At 44.1% G+C, this 27,296-nt stretch overlaps 1 protein-coding gene across 1 annotated transcript; it reads left to right on the forward strand.

The window, feature by feature from the left end:
- Window positions 1-1,675: 1,675 nt before the first annotated feature.
- On the forward strand, window positions 1,676-16,980 carry LOC308168688 (BMP/retinoic acid-inducible neural-specific protein 3-like; the record flags this gene model as incomplete). The annotated part of the gene is made up of 7 exons (XM_080543303.1): window positions 1,676-1,917; window positions 6,827-7,017; window positions 7,931-8,145; window positions 10,941-11,046; window positions 11,424-11,660; window positions 12,997-13,219; window positions 15,816-16,980. The coding sequence occupies 7 exons, from the start codon at window positions 1,676-1,678 to the stop codon at window positions 16,978-16,980; spliced, it is 2,379 nt and encodes a 792-aa protein (XP_080399429.1).
- Window positions 16,981-27,296: the final 10,316 nt, after the last annotated feature.

Here is a 27,296-nt window from a genome sequence, read left to right on the forward strand (position 1 = left end):
GCTACTGTATTTGTTTATTAAGATTTCATAAATATGATATATTGTCTGAATTGTTTTCTTGTTTTATAAAATGTTAATTATTTTCATTTCTTGTGCTGGTTTATTATGAACAACATGTAAAATTGCAGGAAACTAGCACAAATAAATGGGTGGGAGAGAGGGGCCGCCGCTGCCAAAACGTGCACAGTTTTGGGTCGCTCCACCGCCCAAAAAATCTCACTCCAAACTTTTGGTGAAACTCGGCAGCCCTGATCATCATCAGTTGACTTCACCATCATCATCACTGTACCGTAGACACACAAAGGTGCACAATGTGTTATTTGTCTAGATTAGAACGGAGCTCCAATGTGCAGTTAAAGTCTGGAGCCCCCCCTCCCACCCGCCTCTCATTCACACAACTCATGCGTTAGGAGGAAGGCGCACAGACTCTATCTCAGTCTGCGCCTGGATCAGGGTTTCCGGAGAGAGCTTTGAATTGAATGCTACTTTGTGCGACGCAGGAATTTGTGGGTTGGAAAATAAATTCAACAAGTGTTCATAAGGAACACATAAGACAGTTGAATAGTGACATCTTAAAAGGCATGATGTTATTACAACTGCTGGGACATGGATAGATTTGACCACCGCCGTCAACTGGGATATCATTATTATTTTAATTTGCTTACTTGAGGAGACGTGCGTCGGAACTTCTCTCGTTCATATGTTTCTTCAAGCAGAGGTTATTATTAAACGGAGCAATATCAACAAAATCAACTTTGTCATTTAGGAGTACCGTTAGTTTGGGAATGCTGGATTTATCCCTTTCGGAATGTACAGTTGTTTCACAGCGGACTTGAAGTTCAGTGCGGAGATTAAATTGTGCCATCTTCGAGTCGCAACATTTTAAAAAGACCATCATTCTTCATTTAAACAATAATGTATTCGATATGAACCAGATCCCGGAACAACACAGGTGATTTTATCAGCACTTGTCTTGTCGCAGGACTGTATAAGCGTTAATTGATTCATGAAACATATTGGTAAACATATCAGGTAAGGACCACAGTGTCAGTGCATTAACATTTCTATTGATAGCAAATCAGTTTAACTGCATTCATCAATGTTATTATTATTTTTCATGACAATTGGCTTATTTGTAATAATAGGACTACCTACCAGTATCCCCAATTTGAGTTAATTATGACCTATTTATTACCTACAGGTCGTGAGCTTAGAATGATAAGGTTCTATCTCAGTTTAGAATGATAAGGTTCTATCTCCGTTTAGAATGATAAGGTTCTATCTCCGTTTAGAATGATATGGTTCTATCTCCGTTTAGAATGATAAGGTTCTATCTCCGTTTAGAATGATAAGGTTCTATCTCCGTTTAGGGCAGTTCAGAGATATTGTCAAAGTGTTTACATTCCATTATGTTTTGTGAGATGGAACCTTTGTATTTGATTAATTACTAACTCAAAAATGTCAACATTTTTAAAAATAACACCACACAGGCATTAATAAACACCTAATGGATCAGATTATGTAAAAAACTCAATTTTGAAAAAGAGTTAGAGATAGAACCGTATAATTCTAATGTCACGAGGTGATAATAATATATAATGTCATTGGTTTGTCATCCCAGGGGGACACAGCCTGGGAAGTTTGGAGAGGAGGATGAGGAGTCCCTGGGTGGAGAATGAGCTGCCAGGGTATCGGTCTTAGACGGGTGTCTCTGGTGCTCCTGTGGGAAGGGGTGGTACTGTTCCTGTGCTGCTGCTGGACCTGGGCCGTCTCTGCGGCCGGACCCGGTGATGATGGCTCCTCTGGGCCCCTGGGCCTGCTCCTGTCCGACAAGGGGCCCTTCCATCACTCCATGGAGTTCTGTGAGTCGGTGGAGAGACACCAGCAGGGGTACACCACCAGATACAAGATCTACAGGTGAGACTGAGGGGTCTGTAGCTAGTAGTCTACCACTAGTTCTCCAGATCGTGAGCTTAGAATGATAAGGTTCTATTTCCGTTTAGGGCAGTTCAGAGATATTGAGCGTCAAAGTTTTTACATTCCATTATGTATTGTGAGATGGAACCTTTGTATTTTATTAATTACTAACTCAAACATTTCAACATTAAAAAAATAACACCACACAGGCATTAATAAACACCTAATGGATCAGATTATGTAAAAAACTAAATTTTGACAAAAATGGAGGTAGAACCTTATAATTCTAACGTCACGAGATACTGTGCAGATATACTGTGGTTCAAAGAAAAACATTTAATTTGAGCAGAGAACGGTGTTCGAAGTCTTTGAGCACAACTGAGTCCCACCTCTTGTCCTGCATGACCTACATACATTATCAATGCAACAGCTCTCTGAACCAGCTCATACTGGTTGTCATTCTGTCAACGGAGAGGTCAAGGTCAAGAAAGGTGTCATACATACTGTACATTTGAAATTGGTTCTTTTGAATATAATCATACGTGAGATGCCCTACGGTTACAAGTGATTATCAGATTGTCACTTTCTTTCTTTTCACCCATTCTTTATTTGCCCCTGAGGGTTAGGGTTAGGGGGGTGGGGGGGGCATCTTCCCTGCTGTTGATGGCCCCAGGGTCTTTTACAGGACTCTGTCAGACTGTTTCCCACTAGTGGAGCCTCCACGTTCCTTCCATAAGTGCTCACTAGCAGGTTAGCTGGAGGCTAACCCAGGGTTTGATCTATCCAGTGTGCCCATCAAGCAGAAGCAGATGGAGAGACTCACCAGCCTGTCCCTGGTTACGATGATGGGCTGTAATGACACCCTCCACGCAGTCCTGACTCCCCAATTATTTTCCTACGGATCATTTCTCGTAGCGATGATTTGATTGCCTCCCATGAGGGGAGAGAGAGGGAGGCAGTGAGGTAATATGGAGACTAGAGTCGCAGACCGACTAGAGAGAGAGGAAAGCGTCTCGAATGCTAAAGCAGATGCAGGTCCCATGTGGGACGTGAGTGTGTACACAACCTTGGGTCTAAGGTGTCGTACGGTATGTTCGTACACTGTGTAGCTGGTTGCTAATGGCTGTTAATAAGTCACAAGGGTTTTGGAGAATCTAAAATCGTACATTACCTGGGCCTATAGTATACCTACTGTAAGTGCTCACATGTACAATATGTATTAGCCAAGGAAATGTTGGCTAAGGAATATTTCAGATTGAAATATTCTTAATACATTCCTTGGCATTTGTAGGGTGTCCTCAAGTGCTCATCATTGAAGTCGTGACATTAGAATTATATGGTTCTATCTCCATTTTTGTCAAAATGTATCCATTAGGTGTTTATTAATGCCTGTGTGGTGTTATTTTTTTAAATGTTGACATTTTTGAGTTAGTAATTCATAAAATACAAAGGTTCCATTTCACAAAACATAATGGAATGTAAAAACTTTGACGCTCAATATCTCTGAACTGCCCTAAACGGAGATAGAACCTTATAATTCTAAACTCACGAAGTTTAAGTGGGAATGCTATTTACCTTATGGAGATTGTCTCATCAATTAAATGCAGTCTCATTTGATCTCATCTCACAGTCACAGTACGAGTGCTGCTTCTGGCACATACAGAATGGCTCTTCATGGTCACTGGCATGTAGTAGTAGTGCAAGTAGTGCATCACATTCCTGTAAGGACTCACTATTGGTAGATTATGAATACAGTGTACAGAGTTCTTCATAATGGATATTTATTTCTGTAAGTAACTGAGTCTCTTTGCCTGACAACAAGCTTCACAGAGAAGTATCGTGAGTTTAGAATGATAAGGTTCTATCTTAGAATTATAAGGTTCTATCTCCGTTTAGGGCAGTTCAGAGATATTGAGCGTCAAAGTTGTTACATTCCATTATGTTTTGTGAGATGGAACCTTTGTAATTTATTAATTACTAACTAAAAAAAGTCAACATTTTAAGGCCATTAAAAAAAAAGGCCATCTGACCATCGTTGAATCCATACTGAATTATTTATTGTATCAGAGGGTGCTGGAGGAAAATGTGAGACCATCTGTCCAAAGATGTAAGCTTAAGCGGATGTGGACCATGCAACATGACAATGACCTAAAACATTCCAGTAAATCCACCAAGGAATGGTGCAAAAGTAAGAAATGGAGAATTGTGGAATGGCCAAGTAAGTCAAAGCCCGGAACTTAATCCTGTTGAGATGCTGTCGGGTGATTTGATACAGGCTGTCAATGCAAGACACCCCTCAAACATCACACAGACACCCCTCAAACATCACACAGACACCCCTCAAACACCACACAGACACCCCTCAAACATCACACAGACACCCCTCAAACATCACACAGACACCCCTCAAACATCACACAGACACCCCTCAAACATCACACAGACACCCCTCAAACATCACACAGACACCCCTCAAACATCACACAGACACCCCTCAAACATCACACAGACACCCCTCAAACATCACACAGACACTCCTCAAACATCACACAGACACCCCTCAAACATCACACAGACACCCCTCAAACATCACACAGACACCCCTCAAACATCACACAGACACCCCTCAAACATCACACAGACACCCCTCAAACATCACACAGACACCCCTCAAACATCACACAGACACCCCTCAAACATCACACAGACACTCCTCAAACATCACACAGACACCCCTCAAACATCACACAGACACCCCTCAAACATCACACAGACACCCCTCAAACATCACACAGACACCCCTCAAACATCACACAGACACCCCTCAAACATCACACAGACACCCCTCAAACATCACACAGACACCCCTCAAACATCACACAGACACCCCTCAAACATCACACAGACACCCCTCAAACATCACACAGACACCCCTCAAACATCACACAGACACCCCTCAAACATCACACAGACACTCCTCAAACATCACACAGACACCCCTCAAACATCACACAGACACCCCTCAAAAACATCACACAGACACTCCTCAAACATCACACAGACACCCCTCAAACATCACACAGACACCCCTCAAACATCACACAGACACTCCTCAAACATCACACAGACACCCCTCAAACATCACACAGACACTCCTCAAACATCACACAGCTGAAAGAAGTCTGCATGGAGGATAGGAAAAACGTTCTCCCAGGCGGCTGTGGCGCAGGAGGTAGAGCCGCCGTCTAATGATTGCAAGGTTGGCAGATCGGCGGTTCGAGCCCCGGCTGGCCACATGTTGAAGTGTCCTTGGGCAAGACACTGAACCCCAAATTACTCCCAGTGAGCGGGCCGGCACCTTACATGGTAGTTTGCCGCCATTGGTGTGTGAATGGGTGAATGAGAGGCCGTTGTAAAGCGCTTTGGATAAAGGCGCTATATAAGTCAGTCCATTTACCATTTGGTAGACAGTTATAGGAAACGGCTAATTGAGGTTACTTCAGGGGGACCAGCTATTAGGGCATAGGGTGTCTTAACCTCAGTATGAATTTCCGTCTGTGTAAATGTTTTGTGAAATAAATGATAAAGATACATTTTCATTGTTTTTGGTCCAAAGACATCACCATTATCTATAGCAAGGCACGTTTATTTGTATAGCACTTCGTACAACAGGGGCAATTCAAAGTGCTTTACATACATTATTTAAAAATAAATTTACATTTTGGGCATTTTGGGCATTTAGCAGACGCCTTATTATTAGCAGCGACTTACAATCGATACATTTGACTAAGCAAGTGAATCATCAATTCACCAGTTCTAGCAGGAAGAGTGATCTAGCTCAGGCCAGGGGCCATTGGCAGTCGTCGTGATTATTATTATTATTTTTTAATTAATAGACACTAATAGACACTGGAGCAAGGGGTGCAGTCAAAGTCTTAAGGGGCATAGTATAGAGGAAAAGCAGGTGTCTTAGGAGACACAGTGCTGGGGGTAGTAATGTCTCAGGAGGAGCAGTTATGGTGTAGCTTGAAGAGATGGAGGTCTTCAGTCTCCGACGGAAGATGGGTAGTGACTGCAGTTCTGACAGCCGTGGGAAGCTCATTCCACCAGCGGGGAGCCAGTGTCGTGAAAAGACGTGACAGGGCAGCACGACTTCCGTGTTGGCGTAGAGGTGGTGGGGCCAGTCGGCCAGCAGAGGTGGAGGAGCGGAGTGCACAGGCTGAAGTTTGGGGGGTGACCATTGCCTGCAGGTATGCAGGGGCTGTCCCTTTTTGCTGCCTGGTAGGCCAGCACCAGGGTCTTGAATCTGATGCGAGCTGCTATTGGAAGCCAGTGAAGGGTGCGAAGAAGAGGGGTGACATGAGAACACTTGGGGAGGTTATATACCAGACGGGCAGCAGCGTTCTGGATGAGCTGAAGAGGTCTGATGGCGGCCAGGAGTGCGTTGCAGTAGTCAAGGCGGGAGATGACCAGTGACTGGGTCAGGAGTTGCGCTGCTGGTGAGGAACGGTCGTAATCCTTCTGATGTTGTAAAGGAAGAATCTGCAGGATGCTTTACACTTCCACCTGCTCTCCTTCAAGTTACATGTATATGTTACGGTACATGTGGGAAAACTAGGGTTAGGGTTAGGTGCTAGGGTGACTTGGTACATGCTGGCATGTCTAACCTTAACCCTAACCCTAACCTTAACCCTAGCACCCTAGCACCTAACCCTAACCCTAGTTTTCCCACATGTACCGTTTCCCACATGTACCGTAACACATATACAAGTGGGTTTAAGAAGAAATTATGTTGTACATCTGTGCAAATACTGTATGCCCACATCTCTTTTGGGGAACCGTCTAATTCCCTATTTACGGATGTGTGTGTGTGTGTGTGTGTGTGTGTGTGTGTCTCCTGACGTTTCAGGGAGTTCGGACGATGGAAGGTCAACAGTCTGGCGGTGGAGAGACGGAACAGCCGTGTCTTGGCTCCGCCCCTTGAGCCGGACTTCCTGCACACCATCCGTCAGCTCGGGCGGCGGCCCACGCTCCACAGGATCACCGAGAGCATCATCAAGAAGTACGGGACCCACCTCCTCCTCTCGGCCACCCTGGGAGGTAAAGTACAGAGCTCCAAATGGTAAATGGACTTACATAGCCCCTTTATCCAAAGCGCTTTACAGCGGCCTTTAATTCACACATTCACACACACATTCACACACCAATGGCGGCAAGCTACCATGCAAGGCGCCGGCCCGCTCGCTGGGAGCAATTTTGGGGTTCAGTGTCTTGCCCAAGGACACTTCGACATGTGGCCAGCTGGGGCTCGAACCGCCGATCTGCCAACCTTGCGATCATAAGACGCCGGCTCTACCTCCTGCGCCACAGCCGCCCAAATGAAGCCTTGTCCCCTGTTTGGCCGACATCACAGCAGTCAGATTCCGTAGTAGTGAGCTTCTCCTTGATGTCAATGCCCAAGTCACCAACTCCACTTAGAACAGATAATTTAACTGATTAAATTGACTTTGACTTTGTCTTGAAATACTAATGATACAGTCTAGAAACACCAATAGCAGATTGGGCTTATATACAGTAGCATATACAACAAGAAAGCTTGTGTCAGTATGGTCGTTGAATTTGTTTGATTTCGACCTTACTGTCTGTAGGTCACGTGCCGTGCTCATTATGATTATTCAATGTCATTAGAATCATGACCTTGTCCTGACCCTGGGCCCAGTTTGTCCTAGCCAGGTCACATGCTCAGGAAAAAGAATCACTGAATAATTGCAACCTCTCTGAAAGGAAGCTAGCTGATTACGCTAACAGTGGTCTCTCTCTCTCTCTCTCTCTCTCTCTCTGCTCTCTCTCTCTCTGTCTCTCTGCACTCTCTCTCTCTGCTCTCTCCCTCTCTGCTCTCTCTCTCTCCCTCTCTCCCTCACTCTCTCTGCACTCTCTCTCTCTCTGCTCTCTCTCTCTCTCTCTCTCTCTCTCTCTCTCTGCTAACAACCCCCTTTCTCGTGCTTGTAATCAGGGGAGGAGTCCTTGACTATATTCGTGGACAAGAGGAAGCTGAGCCGAGGTCAGGGACCCAGGGCCAGGGCAGCGGAGGCCAGCAGCAGCAGCAACGGTACGGGGGGGGGAGTGACCCTGGAAGCTCTGCACCAACTGGCTGCCTCATACTTCACAGATCGGGAGGGCACCCTGCGCAGGCTCCACCACCTCCAGATCGCCTCCACTGCCATCAGGGTAAGAGGGAGGCCCACCACAGGCTACTGTAGGTAACATAGACATGGCTGTTCTAGTGTCAACTGTCACTTAGATCCAACTGTCACTTTCAAATTAACCTCAAGATTCCTGTATATACTCTGGGCAGACTCATTCGGTTGTTAAGTCGTGACGTGTTTCCGGGTCCAATGTTGGCTGAGGCGCTCTCTTCGAAATGCCTCAGTAATAATAATAATTCATTATATTTATATAGCGCTTTTCCGAGGCTCAAAGACGCTGACAAATATGGGGAAAACGGGAAAGTGCTGCTGTGTCCCTTGTTGTATGAATAGATCCGAGTCTAAAAAACGATTGAACTGTCATTCTACCGCTGTAGTACACTGGTACTCTGGTGCAGGGAATTTCTGGTTTGGACCCGGAAATTGCTAAACGTCACGTTTGACGTCAGACTTAACAACCGAATAGGGGTGGATGAAGGAACAAGAACCTGTGGTGCTTTTGGCCTGAGGAGGAAGAAACGTGTTGAAGCAGTGTTGCTTTTGATTTTGTATTTTTTTCTGAGAAAAAGAAATAAGGCCAGATGATCGTTGGAGATTTAATTTCTGTTTAATATTTACTGTGTAACACCGATGTTATGTCTTTCATTGCTTTATTGACCGACTGACTCCCTGCTTTCCTGATTGAGTATGTAACAGATGTAGCAAAGTCTATTAAATATGTCTGGCTTTATCTCAATGAGCAAACTACTGGGAATGGCCATTTCTTATTAGGTGCCTCAGGCTATAGTGAAATATATTCTAACGAGGAGACAGTTAAGTCTCTATTGACCTTGAAAAATGTGGTAGAAGAGTTAGATGGACATTATTCTGTCAGTACAGAATACATCAAAAAGCATTGGTCCGCCATCCACAATGTGTAACGTGTAACCGACAGACAGCAATAGTCTGTGTTGATCAAGAGAGACAGTTGCCCTACACCGACAGTTCTCAGACGGTCTATTCAAGTTGGTTAATTTCTCAACACAAGGGTTAGCATACCTGGATGCTAAGTACCTTAGCATACCTGGATGCTACGTAGCTATTGATGAGAAGTGGCGGCCTAGCTGAGAGTGTGACCCTACAACAGTTATGCATCAAGATGATGTAATGTCAATATCATTCTATTAATTTCTTCCCAACCTAACCACATTTCTCAGCTATTTTGTGGCAGAAGCAGAGTGTCACACTGAAGAAAGAGTTATGAGAGGGGTTAATAATAATAATAATAATAATAATAATAATAACTTTATTTGTATAGCGCTTTTCCTGCAAACGTTGCAGCTCAAAGTGCTTTAATCGTTATATCAAATCAAATCAAATCAAATTTTATTTGTATAGCGCATTTCTTACAAGATGCAACTCAATGCGCTTCACACAGTGAAAATGTTCAGTCAATCAGTCAATCAATCAATCAATACTGACAGAGCCGCGAGCAGGCAAAAGTAAAAAACCTGTATACTATGTAGCCAGGAAAAATTCCCTTGCAGCCCTCTACCAATAGAGCGACTACTAGCCAGTTTGCCTACCAGTACCCAGCGGTCCCCAAGGGGAGGCCAAGGACCACCGGCACAAAGCAAGCAAGCAAGGGCAAAAACCTGTACACCATGTATCCAGGAAAAATTCCTTGCATATTATCGGCGTACACACTGTCCATAAATTTAGTGTTATATTTGCATCGTTCTGCATCCAGCATGGTCACAGGTCCTGCCAAATATCATCTTAATTTAATTATTTTGTAACTTAAATGCAATATTAAAATGATGGGTTTTTATCATCTTAATTTAAGTATTTAGTCATTTAAAGACAATATTAAAAAGATGGGTTTTTAGTCTTGACTTGAACATATCTGCTGAGGTTGCATCCCTAATGTAAACTGGCGGTGCATTCCACAATTTGGGTGCATAAAATGAGAATGCAGCCTCACCAGATCTCTTCTTTTGTACATGTGGTACACAGAGAAAACCAGCGTCAGAAGACCTGAGAGCTCTATTAGGCTGATATGCAGTTAAGCACTGCCTGTAATATCTGGTCCTTCATTAAAACACATAGGGCAGAGAATGTGAACGAGAGATGAGAGGAGAGTGTTATCGAGCATTCATTTTAGCTGTTAAATGATGCATTATCAAAGACTGTATTATTGTTGTTCTGATATTGTTATCTACATTAAGGGTCATTGTACTTCAAGATAAGGTTGTTTGTTTTGCATATTGAAACTGAATGATTGTGTCTGGTCAAAGTTATTTTGGATTGCAAGAACTCTTATTTACTATGTACCATTACTGTACAGTTACTCACCCAAACAAACCGTTGATCATTCATTCCACAAAAGTCTAAGCCTTAAAGCCTAGCCTTTTATGATGAGTTTCATTTATAATGATGAATGGGTTTGTTGTTGATTGTTGTTTCAATAACGCAATAGTCAGAATAAGATTGATGGAGTCAATATATGAGAGATATTAAACAGTGTGAACGTATTATCTTTCTCACTCAAACGATGATGGATGTTGTTGCTTTATGAACACACATACTGTCGAAGCACAGACAAACTGCTCAGTCCAGTCTCTCTCGTGAGTTATATTATATACAAGTAAATATTCAATAACCTGATGGAATTTAAAGAGACACACACAAACACACACAGACACAGACAACCAGAACAGGCACTACTACAGACACAAATATATAGACAGACAACCAGGCTACTGATAGCCGTCACACTACTGCATACACCCTACACCATACCATCCGGATAACCTATGACCTTTAATACCTCTTTAGGTTACCGAAACCAGGACGGGGCCCCTTGGCTGCAGTAACTATGACAACCTTGACTCTGTCAGCTCAGTGCTGGTTCACAGTCCAGAAAACAAGATTCAGTTACAAGGTATGTGATGTCTGAAACAGGTAGTAGCAACCCTCTCTCTCTCTCTCTCTCTCTCTCTCTCTCTCTCTCTCTCTCTCTCTCTCTCTCTCTCTCTCTCTCTCTCTCTCTCTCTCTCTCTCTCTCTCTCTATCTCTCTCTCTCTTAAACTCACTCTCTCTCTCTCTTTCTCTCTCTCTCTCTCTCTCTCTCTTTCTCTCTCTCTCTCTCTCTTAAACTCTCTCTCTCTCTCTCTTAAACTCTCTCTCTCTCTCAAACTCTCTCTCTCTCTCAAACTCTCTCTCTCTCTTCTTACAGTTAATACACCCCCTAAATGACCCCTTCGTGCCTCTCTGACCCCTCCTCCTCCACCCCTCTCTCTCACGTCCTCCGTCCCCCAGGATTGCAGGTGATCCTCCCAGCCTACCTGCAGAGCCGCTTCGTGCAGGCCGCGCTCAGCTACATCGGCTGTAACTCGGAGGGCCAGTTCGTGTGCTGGGCCAGTGACTGCTGGTGCAGGTGCAGTCCAGGCTTCCCCCAGTGTAACTGCCCCCAGGCGGACCTGCAGGCCCTGGAGAACACCCTGCTGCGCATCAGGGAGGCCTGGACGCTGGCCAACCAGGAGTTTGAGAATTCAGGTTGATACTTTTAGCCAAAACGTTGGATGTACTGTACATTATGTTGTTGGATAGTCAGGTACCCAGGCAAATCGTGAGCTTAGAATGATAAGGTTCTATCTCCGTTTAGGGTAGTTCAGAGATATTGAGCGTCAACGTTTTTACATTCCATTATGTTTTGTGAGATGGAACCTTTGTATTTTATGAATTACCAACTCAAAAATGTCAACATTTTTTAAAATAACACCACACAGGCATTAATAAACACCTAATGGATCAGATTATGTAAAAAACTCAATTTTGACAGAAATTGAGATAGAACCTTATAATTCTAACGTCACAAAATCTTATATGTGTTTGTAGATAATAATCAAAAAAACACTGTCCAATTATACAATACTGGTGGAAGAAGGTTGCATAACAGTAGGAACAGTCTTAAGGAACTTCTCACTTCTTCTCTGAAAGATTTCAGAAATACCACTATTTTTGTGACAGAAATTATATGATCAGATATAGCACTGTAGGTTACCATGGCAATATACCATTTATGCCATGCTGACAGCTGGAAATATGACATATTCGTGTAACAGCCAGTCACTCACATCATAAATATCTATTACCAGTATAGAGACAGTGAGTTGTTCAATGGTGGACAACTCCCTGACAGCTAGTTAATAAGATATGATTCCCCCTGGCTTAAATTAAATATGAGATGAGTTCTCTGGCACACTGTTCCAAAACTGTCCACCCTCATCCCACTGGATGACCACAATGGAAATAAGCCCTGTGTTTTTGAAAGTACAGTACTGTACTGCACTGGCGGACTCAGGGGGGGGGGGGGGGGGGGCAGGGGAGGCGACCGCCCCTCCTGGTGCCCCCACGGTTGAAAAACGTCTGTCTTAAGTGCCCTTTTGAGTGGCAAAAATGCCCTTTTGAGTGGCGAAAATGAGAGGACGTGCCCTATTGGTGCCCCTCCAATGGTCTAAACTTGACCATGTGCACTGATGGGGTCCCATGTTGTGCAGTAGGTGCCCTTTTTTTCTTTTCGCCCCCCCTGCCCTTCACACAGCCTGAGTCCACCACTGCTGTACTGATGTCTCTGACTGGAGTGGATGACTACTTTTAATGATCAAATACATTCAAATTCAAGTTCATACAATGAAGTCATAAAACAATACAAGAAACATTGCAATCGCTACCTGTGCACATTGTTTGTTAATTCTTATTTATCTCTTGTGTTGTTTACCTTCCGGGGACGACAAAACACACAACAACAACAGACAGACAGACATCCAATGCTTCACAGGCTCCCAGCCCAGAACTAAACTTTACTTATTCATTATTTCTCCTCCTCCAGAGGAGTTCCAAAGCTTCGTGGGGAGGCTGCCAACCCATTACGCTGTGAACACATCTGCTGTCGAACACTGGTGGAGGACGGATGCGGGTCTGCTCCAGCGCTACAGGCAGCTGGAGACCAGTAGCAGTCTGCTACTCGGCAAGGCGCGGCGCACCGCTAACAAGCTCTACAGCCTCAGCAAGAGATGCCGAACACAGCCTAGAATAGTCCTGCAGAGGGAGCGGTAAGAGAGGGAGAGGAGGGGGGGTATTTATAGGGAGGCCCCCTTACCCCCAAGGTTCTGCCAAACTTCCCCCGCTTGTAATTATGTAAATGATTTATGCACGGGAAGTGTTGATGGGGGAAGGGAGCTGCTCAGTCTCACCTGGGAGAGCTAGGATGGACCGCCAGTCTCATATTGCACTGTAATTAGTGTTGCTACAACATTACTACTACTACTACTGCTACTACATGTTTGGCATTTAGCAGACGCCTTATTCCAAAGCGACTTACAATCAATACATTTGAATACTAAGCAAGTGAATCATCAATCCACCAGTCGTAGCAGGAAGAGTAATCCAGCTCAGGCCCAGGGCCGTTGATGGAAGGAAAAACCTTCTTCTAAACCTAGTTTTTAAAAAATATATATATAGACACTGGAGAAACAGAGAAACAGTACAAGGGGGTCAATAGAAGTTTTTAGGGGACACAGTAGAGGGGAAAAGCGGGTGTCTTCAGGAGACGCAGTGCTGGGGGGCAGTAGATATGTCTCAGGAGGAGCAGTTAAGGTGTAACCTGAAGAGATGGAGGTCTTCAGTCTACGACGGAAGATGGGGAGTGACTCTGCAGTTCTGACAGCCGTGGGAAGCTCATTCCACCAGCGGGGAACCTACTACTACTACTACTACTACTCCTACTCCTACTCCTACTCCTACTCCTCCTCCTCCTCCTCCTCCTCTTCCTCCTCACACGCGCTGCTGAGGTAGTGGTAGCTTGTGTGGCCTAAGCGTTAGTGCCTAGTTTCCGCGACCACAACAGAAGGCTAGGTTTCAGAAGGCTAGAACAGAAGGCTAGGTTCGCAAGAGGCGACTAGTCGCGAAGCATAATAGAGACAGTAGGCTGAGACATATTTTCATAGAGACATTTTCTTTTGGGGGGGGGGGGGTATTTGGCGCCCTAGGCGACCGCCTAGTTCGGCCCTGCCCCTGCCTTCAACATCCAGGGCTCTTATCAGAACTTCACCTTGATTTATTCCTCTCTCCTGACCGCTCTGTTTTGAGAGCCCTTCTTGTGAAGAAAATTAACTAAAATGACTACATTCCATCAGTTCTATTTCCCAAACCCAGGCTATGCTAACCCTCAATCCACAATCCAATTACACTGCTTTATCACAACCCCTCTGGTCGTAAAAAAAGCGGGATTTGATGGAGGCTCGGAATTATTAGACGAGTCCATTCTTGCCTCATGTGTTCCCTTAATGTCATCGAAATACCTTTTTTTCTCTTTGTTTATTTGCTCTGTAATTGTATCCTGATGGGATTGTTATACATTTTCATACATTGTGTGTGTGTGCGTGTGTGTGTGTGTGTGTGTGTGTGTGTGTGTGTGTGTGTCTGTCTGTCTGTCTGTCTGTGTGTGTGTGGTTCTCCATTACCACCCACCTGCCTTCCCAAGAGGAATCCACCAAAAGATGAAAATATTAATTTTGGTCTGATTTGTGTTCTATTGCATTAGCTGAACCTATGCTAAATATGAAGAAAAATAAAAATAAAAATCGAACCCTCAAATTGACAGATGAATTGCAGCTGTGAACATGCACTATGAATCCAACTGTTAAATATGTAACATAATTAATTTAGCCTTTCTTATAGACAGAAAACATAACAATAAGTGACGGAAGCAATTTACTATGAGAGGAAGGGGGATGTGGACTAATTTACCACTGGTACAGGGTTGTGGAAAACCCTGTACAGTGGTAAATGAGTCCACAACCCCCGCCCTTGAATGGTAAATTGCTTTTCTATAACAGCCACCACATAATATAAAAAAGAAATACACAGTTTTAAAATTTAAGTCATTTATTTACAATCATTAATCGTTTCAGAATACATATATCCTTCCGCCACAGAATATAGTCCCATAAACAAGATCAACGATTGCATTGTAGGTCAGCAGAGGTGTTCTTAATCAGATTGATTGGGAGGCGCATTGATACTGGAAATGCGGTCTGAACTGTGGGTTGTTGGGATATTTACCACTGTTGCTAGCCAATCAGAATCCAGTATCCAAACATGCTGTTGTTGAAAAGTAAACTAAAATCACAGATGGCTACAGTAAATTATTTTATGGTCAGCGATTCCCAACCTATGGGCCGCGGCCCTCTGGTGGGCCGCGAGGGTAGTGCCGCCAAATCATGGGCAAAAAAACAAAAACACTTTTTTAGTTTTTTTTACAAAAACCTTTGAATTAAAAAAATGTATTCATGGTACTCTGTATTTTTTTCTTAAAAACCTTTTTAAAAATGCATCTACCTACTAGTATGTATGATGATTGTATGATGATGCATATTACATATCCAATAAGAATAAGAGAATAAGGATGAGACACACAACAACAAAAAATATGCATCCGTAAAATGCATGTGTGGGCCGCGAATACTTTTGAGATTTTTAAGTGGGCCTTGAGTCCAAAAAGGTTGGGAACCGCTGGTCTAGGTAGTTCGATAGAATCGAAAACGACCAACACATCGTATCGTCTGTGAAGTGATGAACAAAGGTGGCCAAACAAACAAAATGCTAACAAAAGACCATTCTGTGTCTAACCCTATTCTCTGTCTCCAGCCCCCTCCGCTATTGGCTGAGCTACATCCTCTCCATCCTGTACTGCAGTGAGAACAACCACCTCGGCGTCTACAGCCCGGAGACCCGTAGCTGCTCCTGCCCCTACCGCCGACCCCCCTGCCAGGGTCTGATCCCCTGCTCCGCGGGCGAGGGCCCCCGCTGCGCCTCCTGCTCCGCGGAGAACCGCACGCGCTGCTCCACCTGCAACCCGGGCTTCACTCTGGGCCAGGGGGTCTGCCGGCCGGCCGTGCCCGACCACACGGACCCTTACCTGGGCCTGGAGAGCGACCGCGACCTCCGGGACCTGGAACTCCGCTACCTGCTACGGGGGCACGACCCGCGCCTGGCCCTGCGCGCCGTCTTCCTCAGCAACGACATGCGCCTCAACGTCTGGTTCGACCCGTCCTGGAGGAAGAGGATGCTGTTGACGCTGAAGAGTAACCGCGGTGGCGTCAAGTCCAGCCACGTCCACATGCTCCTGGGGGTCTCCCTGCAGGTGTGCCTGACTAAGAACAACACCCTGGAGCCGCCGGCGCTGTCTGTGTTCGTCAACCCTTTCGGGGGCAGCCACTCGGAGAGCTGGACCGCGCCCGTCGGCCGACACGGCTACCCGGATTGGGAAAGAACCAAGCTGGATATTCCCCTGGACTGCTACAACTGGACGTTGACACTGGGGAACCGGTGGAAGAGCTTTTTCGAGACGGTGCATTTCTACCTGAGGAGTCCTGTTAAGGAGTCGGAGGTGGCGGTTGGTGTGGCAGCAGGGGCGGGCCACAAGAACAATACTGGAGGGCACTTTGATTCGCTGGAGGAGGTCACAGAGCCTGCCCACAACACGGGCTACATGAAGATCAACAGCATGCATCTGTTCGGCTACAGCATACACTTGGACCCGGACGCTATCCAGGACCTGATCCTGCAGCTGGACTACCCGTACACGCAGGGCTCCCAGGACTCGGCCTTGCTGCAGCTGGTGGAGCTGCGCTACAGGGTCAACCGCCTCTCCCCTCCAGGGGCTCAGCCGCTAGACCTGTTCTCCTGTCTGCTCCGGCACAGACTCAAACTGTCCAGCTCGGAGGTGGCCAGGATACTCGCCGCCCTGCAGGCTTTCAGCGGCCGGCAACCGAACTCTGTGGAGTATGCGGCCACCAAACTATGTAGTTAATGGGCAATGATTGACATTGTAATAATTACAATGTCAGCCCCATAGTCCTATAGCGTTTGTCAGATGGATCCGTTTATGTTGGTCTATGCCTTTTTATTAAGACTTTTATTTGACAGAAGAAGTGTAATTAAATGTGATGTTTTTTCACACAGTGAATTATTATATATTTGTTTAATTAACGTAACTGTCATACATTTTGCAGTATGGTAACTACTGAGCATTTGGTAATATGGTATGGTTCTTCTTACTATGATAACTGTATTATTACAATATTATGACCATGTATGTATCTAGCGCTCCCAGTGAGTCTCCTGAGTGAGGTCGAGGTGCTGCGTATACTGTGGCTGTGTTTGGTTTAGCCCATCTGGGGATGCAGAACACAAGCTCTCTATTCTCCAACTAGGGAAGCCTTGGCACAGATTCCCAAGCATGTAGGGAGAGGAGGGGAGAGGAGGGGAGGGGAGGGGAGAGGAGGGGAGGGCTGCCTCCCTCCCTCTGTCCCTCTCTTGTCCCCCTCTGCCATTCACACTTACTGTGATGGATGAGCAGGGGGAAAGAGAGTCACGCACAGCATCAAAGCCCCGGCTACGTATCAATGACCATAATCAGAGATAGACCCTCTCCCAATGCAGGACAGGAAGGCTGGGAGGCTCACAGAGTTTCTTGGATCTATCTCCGAGAGAGAGAGAGAGATAGAGGGAGAGAGAGAGAGAGAGAGAGAGAGAGAGAGAGAGAGAGAGAGAGAGAGAGAGAGAGAGAGAGAGAGAGAGAGAGAGAGAGAGAGAGAGAGAGAGAGAGAGAGAGAGAGAGAGAGAGAGAGAGAGAGAGAGAGAGAGAGAGAGAGAGAGAGAGAGAGAGAGAGAGAGAGAGAGAGAGAGAGAGAGAGAGAGAGAGAGAGAGAGAAATCACCTTGATTCCCTCCAAGGCTGTGTGTCTGACTGCTAGACTTGGGGGCCGAGTGTGACCGGGCTTGAATATGACTGAATTGTGTACAGCTCTTATGTGTAGTAGCTTCGAGATTCATCTACATTTTTTCTCGTGAGGTTTAGGGGAGACGTGTGTTTTTGTTGCTGTGTTCTCTGGCCATTGCTTTCAGTGAATTTGAAAAAGACTGAGAGCAGACAATGATAATGCGATGGATTTACTCAATGGTGTTGCTGAATCTAGGTTCATGGTGCTGTCCAGGATGAGATCATGGCGTTGTTTCAATGTCCATGCTAGCTGTCCATACCTCTTACAACGCATGGCCAATACATTGCCTCACTCTTTGTTGCTCTCTGCAAATGTGGATATCGGAACAGAGCCTGTATCTGGTAATTCTGTACTGTCGTTCGATAGTGAGCATTCGGTCTACAATTTGGCTATTTATTTTGCATTGTAACAAGCAGGCATTCTGCATTTGCACCTGATTAAAATATCAGTTTTACGGGGATCAATCCATGTTTGCCCTCTGTTCTAATTCTATCTTGAGGGAAAGAGAAACGTAGTGGAAACAATTTGATTGAAAGTTACAAATTACACTTGAGAACTCCTTTCTTGTTTTTGGTTTATTAGAGTAGGTTAATTAAGGCATACATTTGATTATTTCAGAAGTTAATGGACTAAGCACTTTCAGAGATTTTTTGATCAATTAAAAAAAGTATCCCATTAAATTTGTATATGCAAATGAAAAATAATTTTAAAAAAACCTGGGCTCTGTAAACAAACAAACAGAGCTATCGTCACCCATGTGTAGCCACCATCGACAACTCCAAGAACCACCTTAGTGCTCTGAATTAATAAAAAAAAAAATATGGCTCAAAAATCTGACAACCCTTTTAAATGGCTTGTACACTACTATTGGTTGTACATTGTGTGTGCTGTTTCCAAATGTCACTTATCAAGAGGGAATATTGGGTAATTGAGTGGAGTGCATAATTTAACAACCACATCTTCAATTGGAGTAGTGGTTGTTCCCCAGTGCATTTGGTGATTCTACAAATCTGCTCAACAATGCAACATTAGTTTTGTCGGCCACACACATTTGGTGGTAAACCCATTCCCTTTAACTAGAGGTTCTGCTGATTTTGTCTTAAATGCTGTTCTGTATAAAGGCCAACGCACACGGCGTGCGATTTTGTCGCACTGCCGAATTCGATTCCATTGTTTTGAATGAGACAATGCACACGGCGTGCGATGCGATTTTGTCGCACGACAACATTCGATTCTCAATTCACATTCAAATTGAATGAATTGAGAATTGAATGTTGTTGTGCGACAAAACCGCACGCCGTGTGCATTGGGCTTAAGACCGGGGCAAACTCACACAAATACATGAAGCAAAGAGAACAGAAGGATAAACATACACACAGGCACGCACACAGGCACACACACACACACACACACACACACACACACACACACACACACACAGGCACACACACACAGGCACACACACACACACACACACACACACACACACTTCTCAGTACCTACTGATTTTCATAGGGTTCTCTGCCCTTCTGAGGGATCACTGTAGAGTAACAACAACAAAGGACAAAGGCCAGGAAAACAAGAATATTGAACATTGAGTGTATATGCAAACATGTTCACACAGTGTGTGAATAGAGCAGTTTTGAGAATCAATAGTGAAAAAATGTATGTTTTCTATCTGTAGACTGCTCCTCTGTCCTGCTCCCTTCCCTATTACAGCCCTATTACACAAACGTGTTCATTTAGAAAATCTAAATCATGTTCTGGTAATCACTGAACAAAAGGACAAAGCTGAGGTGAATTATAGACAAGAATAATTTTACACTTAATATAACATGGCATGTTTTTGGTAGCACTTGACTTATTTGCATTTCAATCCAGTCAACATACTGTACTATATCACACAGATATGCTGCTGTTAATTATATTGTGGTAGAGGTGACATAATGAAGATGCTTATCTTTTGAATACATTCTGGGGAGCCCCATTGATTTGATCATCTTATTAGCTTTGAAATACTCTATTATATTCTATGCTGGATTATGATATTTAAAACATCTATATTTTCTCACAAGAAGCTTAACAGTGAATGCTCTTGGGTATTCATAATGGTGTTGTTCAATCATGAGTAGCATCGATACCCACCCCTGTTATTCCAAGAATGCATCAAAAAAGGACAGATTCAGCTATTTATCTCAGTCTCTCCATGTTGTGCTACAAAGGTAATGATTCTCTGCGGATCAAGGTCTTGCTTGATGAAAGAGAGAGAGATGTAGGGGATTAAAAGTTTCCCAGATCACTGTTAATGCACAGCACAAACCAAAAAGTACGGCCGTCCCCCATCCCCCGTCCCCTCCAGTTCTGGCCAGCAGGCGACTCCGTGTTGGTTCCGCTTCGTCTTCCTAAAACACTCATCGTTAGGAAAGCCTGAGTGCATGATAATAATAATAATAATAATAATAATAATAATAATAATAATAATAATAATAATAACTTTAATTTATATAGCGCCTTTAAAAAAGCCCAAGGACGCGTTACAGGGGAATGATCGGACAGACAAAACAGAAAACAAACAAAACAAAACTGAAACAATGACTAGGGGCCAAAGGCCTTGGAGAACAGATGTGTTTTGAGGGCTAATTTGAAGGAGTCCAGGGTGGGGGCGTTGCGGACCACTGTGGGGAGGGAGTTCCTGAGGGTAGGTGCGGCCACGCTGAAGGCTCTGTCCCCAAAGGTCCGTAGGTTGGTGCCCCCCGGGGGGGTGGACAGCAGGCCCATGTCAGCGGACCGCAGGTTCCGGGAAGGGGTATGCTGGGGAAGGAGGTCAGTTAGGTACTGGGGGGCGCAGGCGTGGAGGGATTTGTAGGTGAGGAGGAGGATTTTGTAGGTGATGCGGGACTTGACCGGGAGCCAGTGGAGGTGAATGAGGGTGGGGTGATGCGATGAGTCTTTCTATCTACGCTACAGTACATACAAGCTTGTGAAGCCACACACCAGGAAGAACCCCTGAACAGGGAAGCATGGGAACAATGGGAAGAACCCCATACAAGCATACACTCACCAGACACTTTATTAGTAACACCTGTACACCGTCTCATTCAATCATGTGGTGTAACGGTCTGGAGGAATGTTTTCTAGGCACACTTTGGGCCCGTCAATACCAATCAATCATCCCTTGAATGCCCACAGCCTATTTGAGTATTGTTGCTGACCATGTGCATCCCTTCATGGCCACAATGTACCCATCTTCTAATGGCTACGTACTTCCAGAATGATAATGCACCATGTCACATAAATAAAATACCAACATGGTCGAGGCAGGGGAGGTACAGGACTCCTCATCTCGCCTAAGTGGTCACATACTGTCCTTCCCCTGTCACACCGGTCAATACGCTCCTTCCAATTCCATGCTGTTTCTGTCTCCTGTCTCGCCTGTCAACCTTCACAAATATCAGTGTTACCTTCTCCTTTTCCTACTGTATCCACAATCCATTCTGCTGCTAAATATAGCAAGCCGGGGCACTTAGGTGGCGTAGCGGACCAAGCGTTGACCACGTAACCGCAGGGTTCCCGGTTCGATTGAGGCCGCAGACATATCCTGCATGTCATCCCTTCTCTCTCTCTCTCACCCATCCTTCCTGTCAAATCTCTACTGTCTCTATCACAATAATAAAAAAAAAAATATATATATATACTGTATAGCAAGCCAAAATACACTACTATGACGTAATGTCCCCACCTACTGTAAATGTACAGTAGCCAACCCAACGTCCTTTCATGATGTGTACCCTACCCAGAAATACCATGCCAAAATACTTAAAGAACATTTAAGAGGACCTGTTGCCTACCTTACCAAATCATTTTAAAACTCATCCAAAACAACAACCCCTTACCCATCCAACATAATGTTTCTCAAAATCATCCGTTAGTGATGCTATGGGACCGACTGACAGTTAACATTACTTTTTGACATACCGTAGCAACTACAGCTGTCCTCTTATAGGCAAATTAAACTGACAACTTAATACATTTTTCTTTTCAGCAATATTTCACATTCTAAAACAACAATTAGTTATCTTAATTTACTTTAATGTTCTATGTAGGGACACTTCACGGCTAGGCTAGCAGCCTCGGGGAACCATTTTGCATGAGTTTGAGCATTCCCCCAACACATAAATCAAACCAGAGCTGACACGCATGAAACCAGAGCATATACAGTAGAGACCATTTGACATTTAGAAACACACAGATTTCAGTGAAAAAAAAACTGTTGGAATCAGCCCGTTTGGGTCTTTAGAGACCATTATGGGATGGCAGGAGGAACTGCCAAAGCTGGAGGAGCTGTAATCGTAAAGCCCTGAACACTGCAGACAATTATTGGGGAGGAAACACAAACATCCCCAGGCACCCCAGAGAACTCTGGGAGAGTGGGCCGAGTAATTATCTCCAAATCACACAGGCCATTTGTCTCTTTAAATGTTTTGAACAATACCGCAATGCACAAGTGAGCTACATTGTGAATCTATAGTTATTTTAATGGGTGACAGTGTTGTTCTTGTTTTAGGAGGCTAATTTAAGGTCAGTGGCTGGTGGGGGTTGGTTGGTGTTGGCACCCCTTGGATGGGGTTAGATGATGTGACTGATGACTCAATTTCACCTGGGTTTGAACTAAACCGTTTTAAACATCCTCTGTGAGTTTTTTTTTTGGTCCGTCTCACTAAGCTGTCTCTTCCATTAAGTTGGGATGCATTGAAGTGGGTCCAGTGTCAGAGCATGTACAGGCAGAACTACACTCCTGTGTCCTGTAAGTGGGTCAAAAGTAATTAGTCAGGTGCTCTTGTACATGCTTTGTTTTTGGACCAAAAGAGGCCACTGAGCTTTATATCAAAGCGCCCTTCAGCATGGCATGGGACATACACACACATACACATACATACACACACACACACACACACACACACACACACACACACACACACACCCCACCGCAGTGTGTTTAGATCACCTGTGGATCAGAAAACTATTTTTAGATTGGCAACTTATATCCATGACCTAGTTTTTTTAAAGGGGTATGGAGAAATGGACCACAGTGGTCAGGAGGGGGAAGGGGGGAAGGAGAGCGGGTCAACAAAACAATAGGGAAGGGAGAGATCAAAATGAGGAAGGGACGTTGGTTAGCCATCCTGTTAGCTACCCAGGTAGCTATCCAGAGAGGCTGGAAAAAAGGTATTTCAAATTGCTTCAAGCTATCCATCATGCAGAAGTTATAGAAAATACTTACCATACAAAAAAGTTTCCGGCTGGAATGTTGAGACAGGTGAACAAGTTGACCCTATTCATCAAGCCCTCCTCCCCTAGTGAAGAAACGGCAATTAGGGTGAGACATAACACTGATGAGTGGATGACAAAGAACATGAACATTCTGAAAGAACACTATGATACAGTAATTGCCCTCACCCTTGAAAACCTCCCACTGTTCGACCAAGTGTCTTTTGACAAAGCAGTGGCTTATGGGAAAGTCAGATATAAACGACGACTCACTGAATCCTCTATCACCACCCTTTTGACCTTGGTAAGGGGGGAAGAGTTATTATCTGCAGTAGAAACACTGCAAATATATTTTTATATTTTAGTTATATTACCTCCTCCTCCATCTCTCAATATTGTTAAAATGAAGATCAAATGTCCAATATGTTGAAAAAGACAAAGGTTTAATTTTTTTCACATGATGGCCAGATTTTTGCTATCAAATTATGTTGAAAATGTTGACATTTCACGAAACAACATAAATTATGTTGTTTAGTGGGTCCATGCTTCTTGATGATTTTCTGTGTTCTTGAACGCTCCTATGTACAAATGTATTTTAAAAAGTATTCAGTATTGTGAATATATTTTGCGCCATGTATTCCGCAACCATGAAGAGCAGTGAGCTGGAAACACGTGACGTTAGAATTATAAGGTTCTATCTCCATTTTTTTTTACATAATCTGATCCATTAGGTGTTTATTAATGCCTGTGTGGTGTTATTTTTTAAATGTTGACATTTTTGAGTTAGTAATTAATAAAATACAAAGGTTCCATCTCACAAAACATAATGGAATGTAAAAACTTTGACGCTCAATATCTCTGAACTTCCTACTAAAAATCTTGGTTTCAACAAGAATGATAAGTGAATAAAGTTTAAAAAGTAAAAAAGCTGTCCCTCACAGTTGATCAGTGGTAAGCTTGCGAGAGACCCCTCCTCAACACCCTTACATGCCCTTGCCCAGCCCAATGACAACATCAATCACATCCACAGCTCTTTCACTCTTAATTCATCTAACAAACTCACAGGTCTAAAGTAACAATGTAAGTTTCACAATAAATAATCCATTCTAATTCCATCCCTCCATTCTAATTCCGCCATTCTATCCATTCTAATTCCGCCCGTGTGCCTTGTCTCGACTGATCCCTAACTGAAACGGATCAAGGCAGGACTTGAAATGTGAATAAAAGGAGGATATTGAGGTGCATCCTCCTTTGAAAGTGAAACGTTACTTGATTCCCTTGAGGTTGATATGCCTGTGGTATAAGCATGCTGTTTGCAGATGACGATGATGAAATGATGAAAGAGCAGTTCAAGTCTGGCTAAAAGATGAAAAAGATGTCTCTCCTCCTCTCCTGACTCGTTATTCTCAATTCAGGTGTCTTCTATAGAAGTACTCCCCCTCGCCCCACCCTCCCATCCACCCCTCCATCCCTCTCCCCTTCACTGTCAAGATCTCTCTCTCCGGCTGAATGAAGTCATCTTCATTTAGAAGGGGTCTGCTAATAGGATCACAGTGATGTGACTCAAATGACTTGATGGGCAAATTGAGACAAATATACTGACATTTCTGAACTCGTAGCCTATGGATGCTGTTGTTGCTTTTTTCCCATCACAGGCTAATTGATTTTCTTGTGACAATCCTCATTATCAACAGAGGGTGGAATAAATTAGACAACGCTAAATGGAATCTCTTTTAACTGTAATGATGCATTGGACTGAGAAACAAGGCCACATCTGCTCACATGCTTATGATTGAGTTTTACTGAAACAGGGTTCCAAGTGTATAGTGTAGTTTCCATCCAAATGTTAAAAACAGTTGTTGTATGTGTTACGGTACATGTGGGAATACGGTACATGTGGGAAAACTAGGGTTAGGGTTAGGTGCTAGGGTGCTACGGTTAGGGTTAGGGTTAGGGGTAGGGTTAGGGTTAGGGTTAGGATTAGGGTTAGACATGCCAGCATGTACCAAGTCGACGTAGCACCGAACCCTAACCCTAGTTTTCCCACATGTACCGTATTCCCACATGTACCGTAACATATGCATAGCTTGCTGCGCACATCTTAACATTGCTAAGTCAGTGTACACAAAAGCAGGTCAAAGAGTTGGACAGGTGTGTTCTTTTCTCTTTGTTTGTTTGCCTAATCATACTTTACTCTAACTCAAAAACACGCTAATTGGTCAGTTGTGAGGTATTATGTAAATATAAGTGAATATTTTCACAGTGACATTAAAGTGTGTTTGTTAAGAAGATTGTGATAAGGAGTGGTTGACAAAGAGGATCTCTCTAAATAACATTTGGTAATTGTGACAAAAAATAGTAGCAAAGCAATAACAAAACAATATCAACAGGAAATGTATGTGAATTATCGTCAACCTGGCTGTGTAGTATTGTTAGTCATCCAGACACACTGACAGAGTTGATAACCTCAGCTCTCCTCTATCTGTCACTGGCTCTGCCCCTCATGGCTGTTGTCACATGACACATCTGGCAGGTCTGCACAGGAATGACCGTGCAAGAGAGGACAGGAAGGGAAGGGGAGAGGACAGAGGCATAAACTTCAGCAAACCTCTAGTATATGTGACAGCAGCTGGTGAAAGCAGGAACAAGTCGGCAACTGACCAAATGTTTTGGACTTTTATTCCGAAAAATGTAAATACATTTAGAAAATCAACGACACACTCGGTAGTCAACTAAGACAGCTTGTTTTGTGAGCCTGCTAGGAATGTAAAGCTGTGTTATAGTTAACTAGGTCGTAGTGGGGATTACTCACCCAATCCATTGCATTGCAATATTTTGGCTTGACTAGCGAGTGTGTCGTTGATTTTCAACAATGTTGAAATTCATTTACATTTTTCAGAATAATAGTCTGAACATTTTGATTGGTCGCTGACTTTTAGGGTTCTAGGGGTTTCACCAGCTGCTGTCACACATGATGACATGTTGAACAGATATCAGATTCTGCATTCTCCTGCCATCAGTATTTCCTTAAGTTTAAAAACGTCCATGACAATGATGTATGGCCTAACTGATACAGTTCCCTACACGTTGTTTCAGTATTTAAGAATGGAAAATTAGGTTTATTTATTTATTTTGCCGTTGTTTAATATTAAGAATGAAAAACTATTAGTACTGTTGATACTTATGAATTAATTAACTGGATTATATCATTGAAGTATAATTGTTCTCACTTGAGAGTGAGGGATAGGATAGGGCTATAGGACAGGATAACCTTAGGCTTCATCCTACTCCCTTTCCGACATTGATAGGGCCTGTACTCTTCATATTAGTTATGTGTTCTTTTATTATTTTAAATCATGTTCGAAATAAAAAAAAGATTAATTACTCAGTGATCTGCTGTAAAGGAACCTGCGGTCCGCTAACATGGGCCTGCTGTCCACCCCCCCCGCACCAACCTACGGACCTTTGGGGACAGAGCCTTCAGCGTGGCCGCACCTACCCTCTGGAACTCCCTCCCCACAGTGATCCGCAACGCCCCCACCCTGGACTCCTTCAAACTAGCCCTCAAAACTCATCTGTTCTCCAAGGCCTTTGGCCCCTAGTCATTGTTTCAGTTTTGTTTTGTTTGTTTTCTGTTCGACTGTCCGATAATTCCCCTGTAAAGCATCCTTGGGCTTTTTGAAAGGCACTATATAAATTAAAGTTATTATTAAAGAGGCAGCAGCTCTTCCACTGGGTGTGGTTGGCATTTACTGCAGCACCGCATTTACTGCAGCACCGCTGTCCCCTGTCCTTGTCCATCCTCGGCTTGTCCCTCGTCAATGGTGATGCCCCAATGAGTAGCAGTAGAACATTCGCATTTACGCCAATGATTTCACTGCAGTCATAAAAACCTCTGGAGTTATCTTCTCAGGCTGAGGCGACCCTCCGAGACACATTTCACGACTGACATTTTAAGCTGTGCTTCACTTAATTGGCCCCTGTTTGGGACAGTCCTCCTAAGAGGAGTGTTACCGTATGCTAATTCACCCAACTCAAAGTGAAGTGAGTCACATCAGCAGGGATGAACTACCGGT

Source organism: Nansenia antarctica, assembly GCF_963989245.1.
Source record: "Nansenia antarctica genome assembly, chromosome: 12".
In the NCBI taxonomy this organism is placed as follows: Eukaryota; Metazoa; Chordata; class Actinopteri; order Argentiniformes; family Microstomatidae; genus Nansenia; species Nansenia antarctica.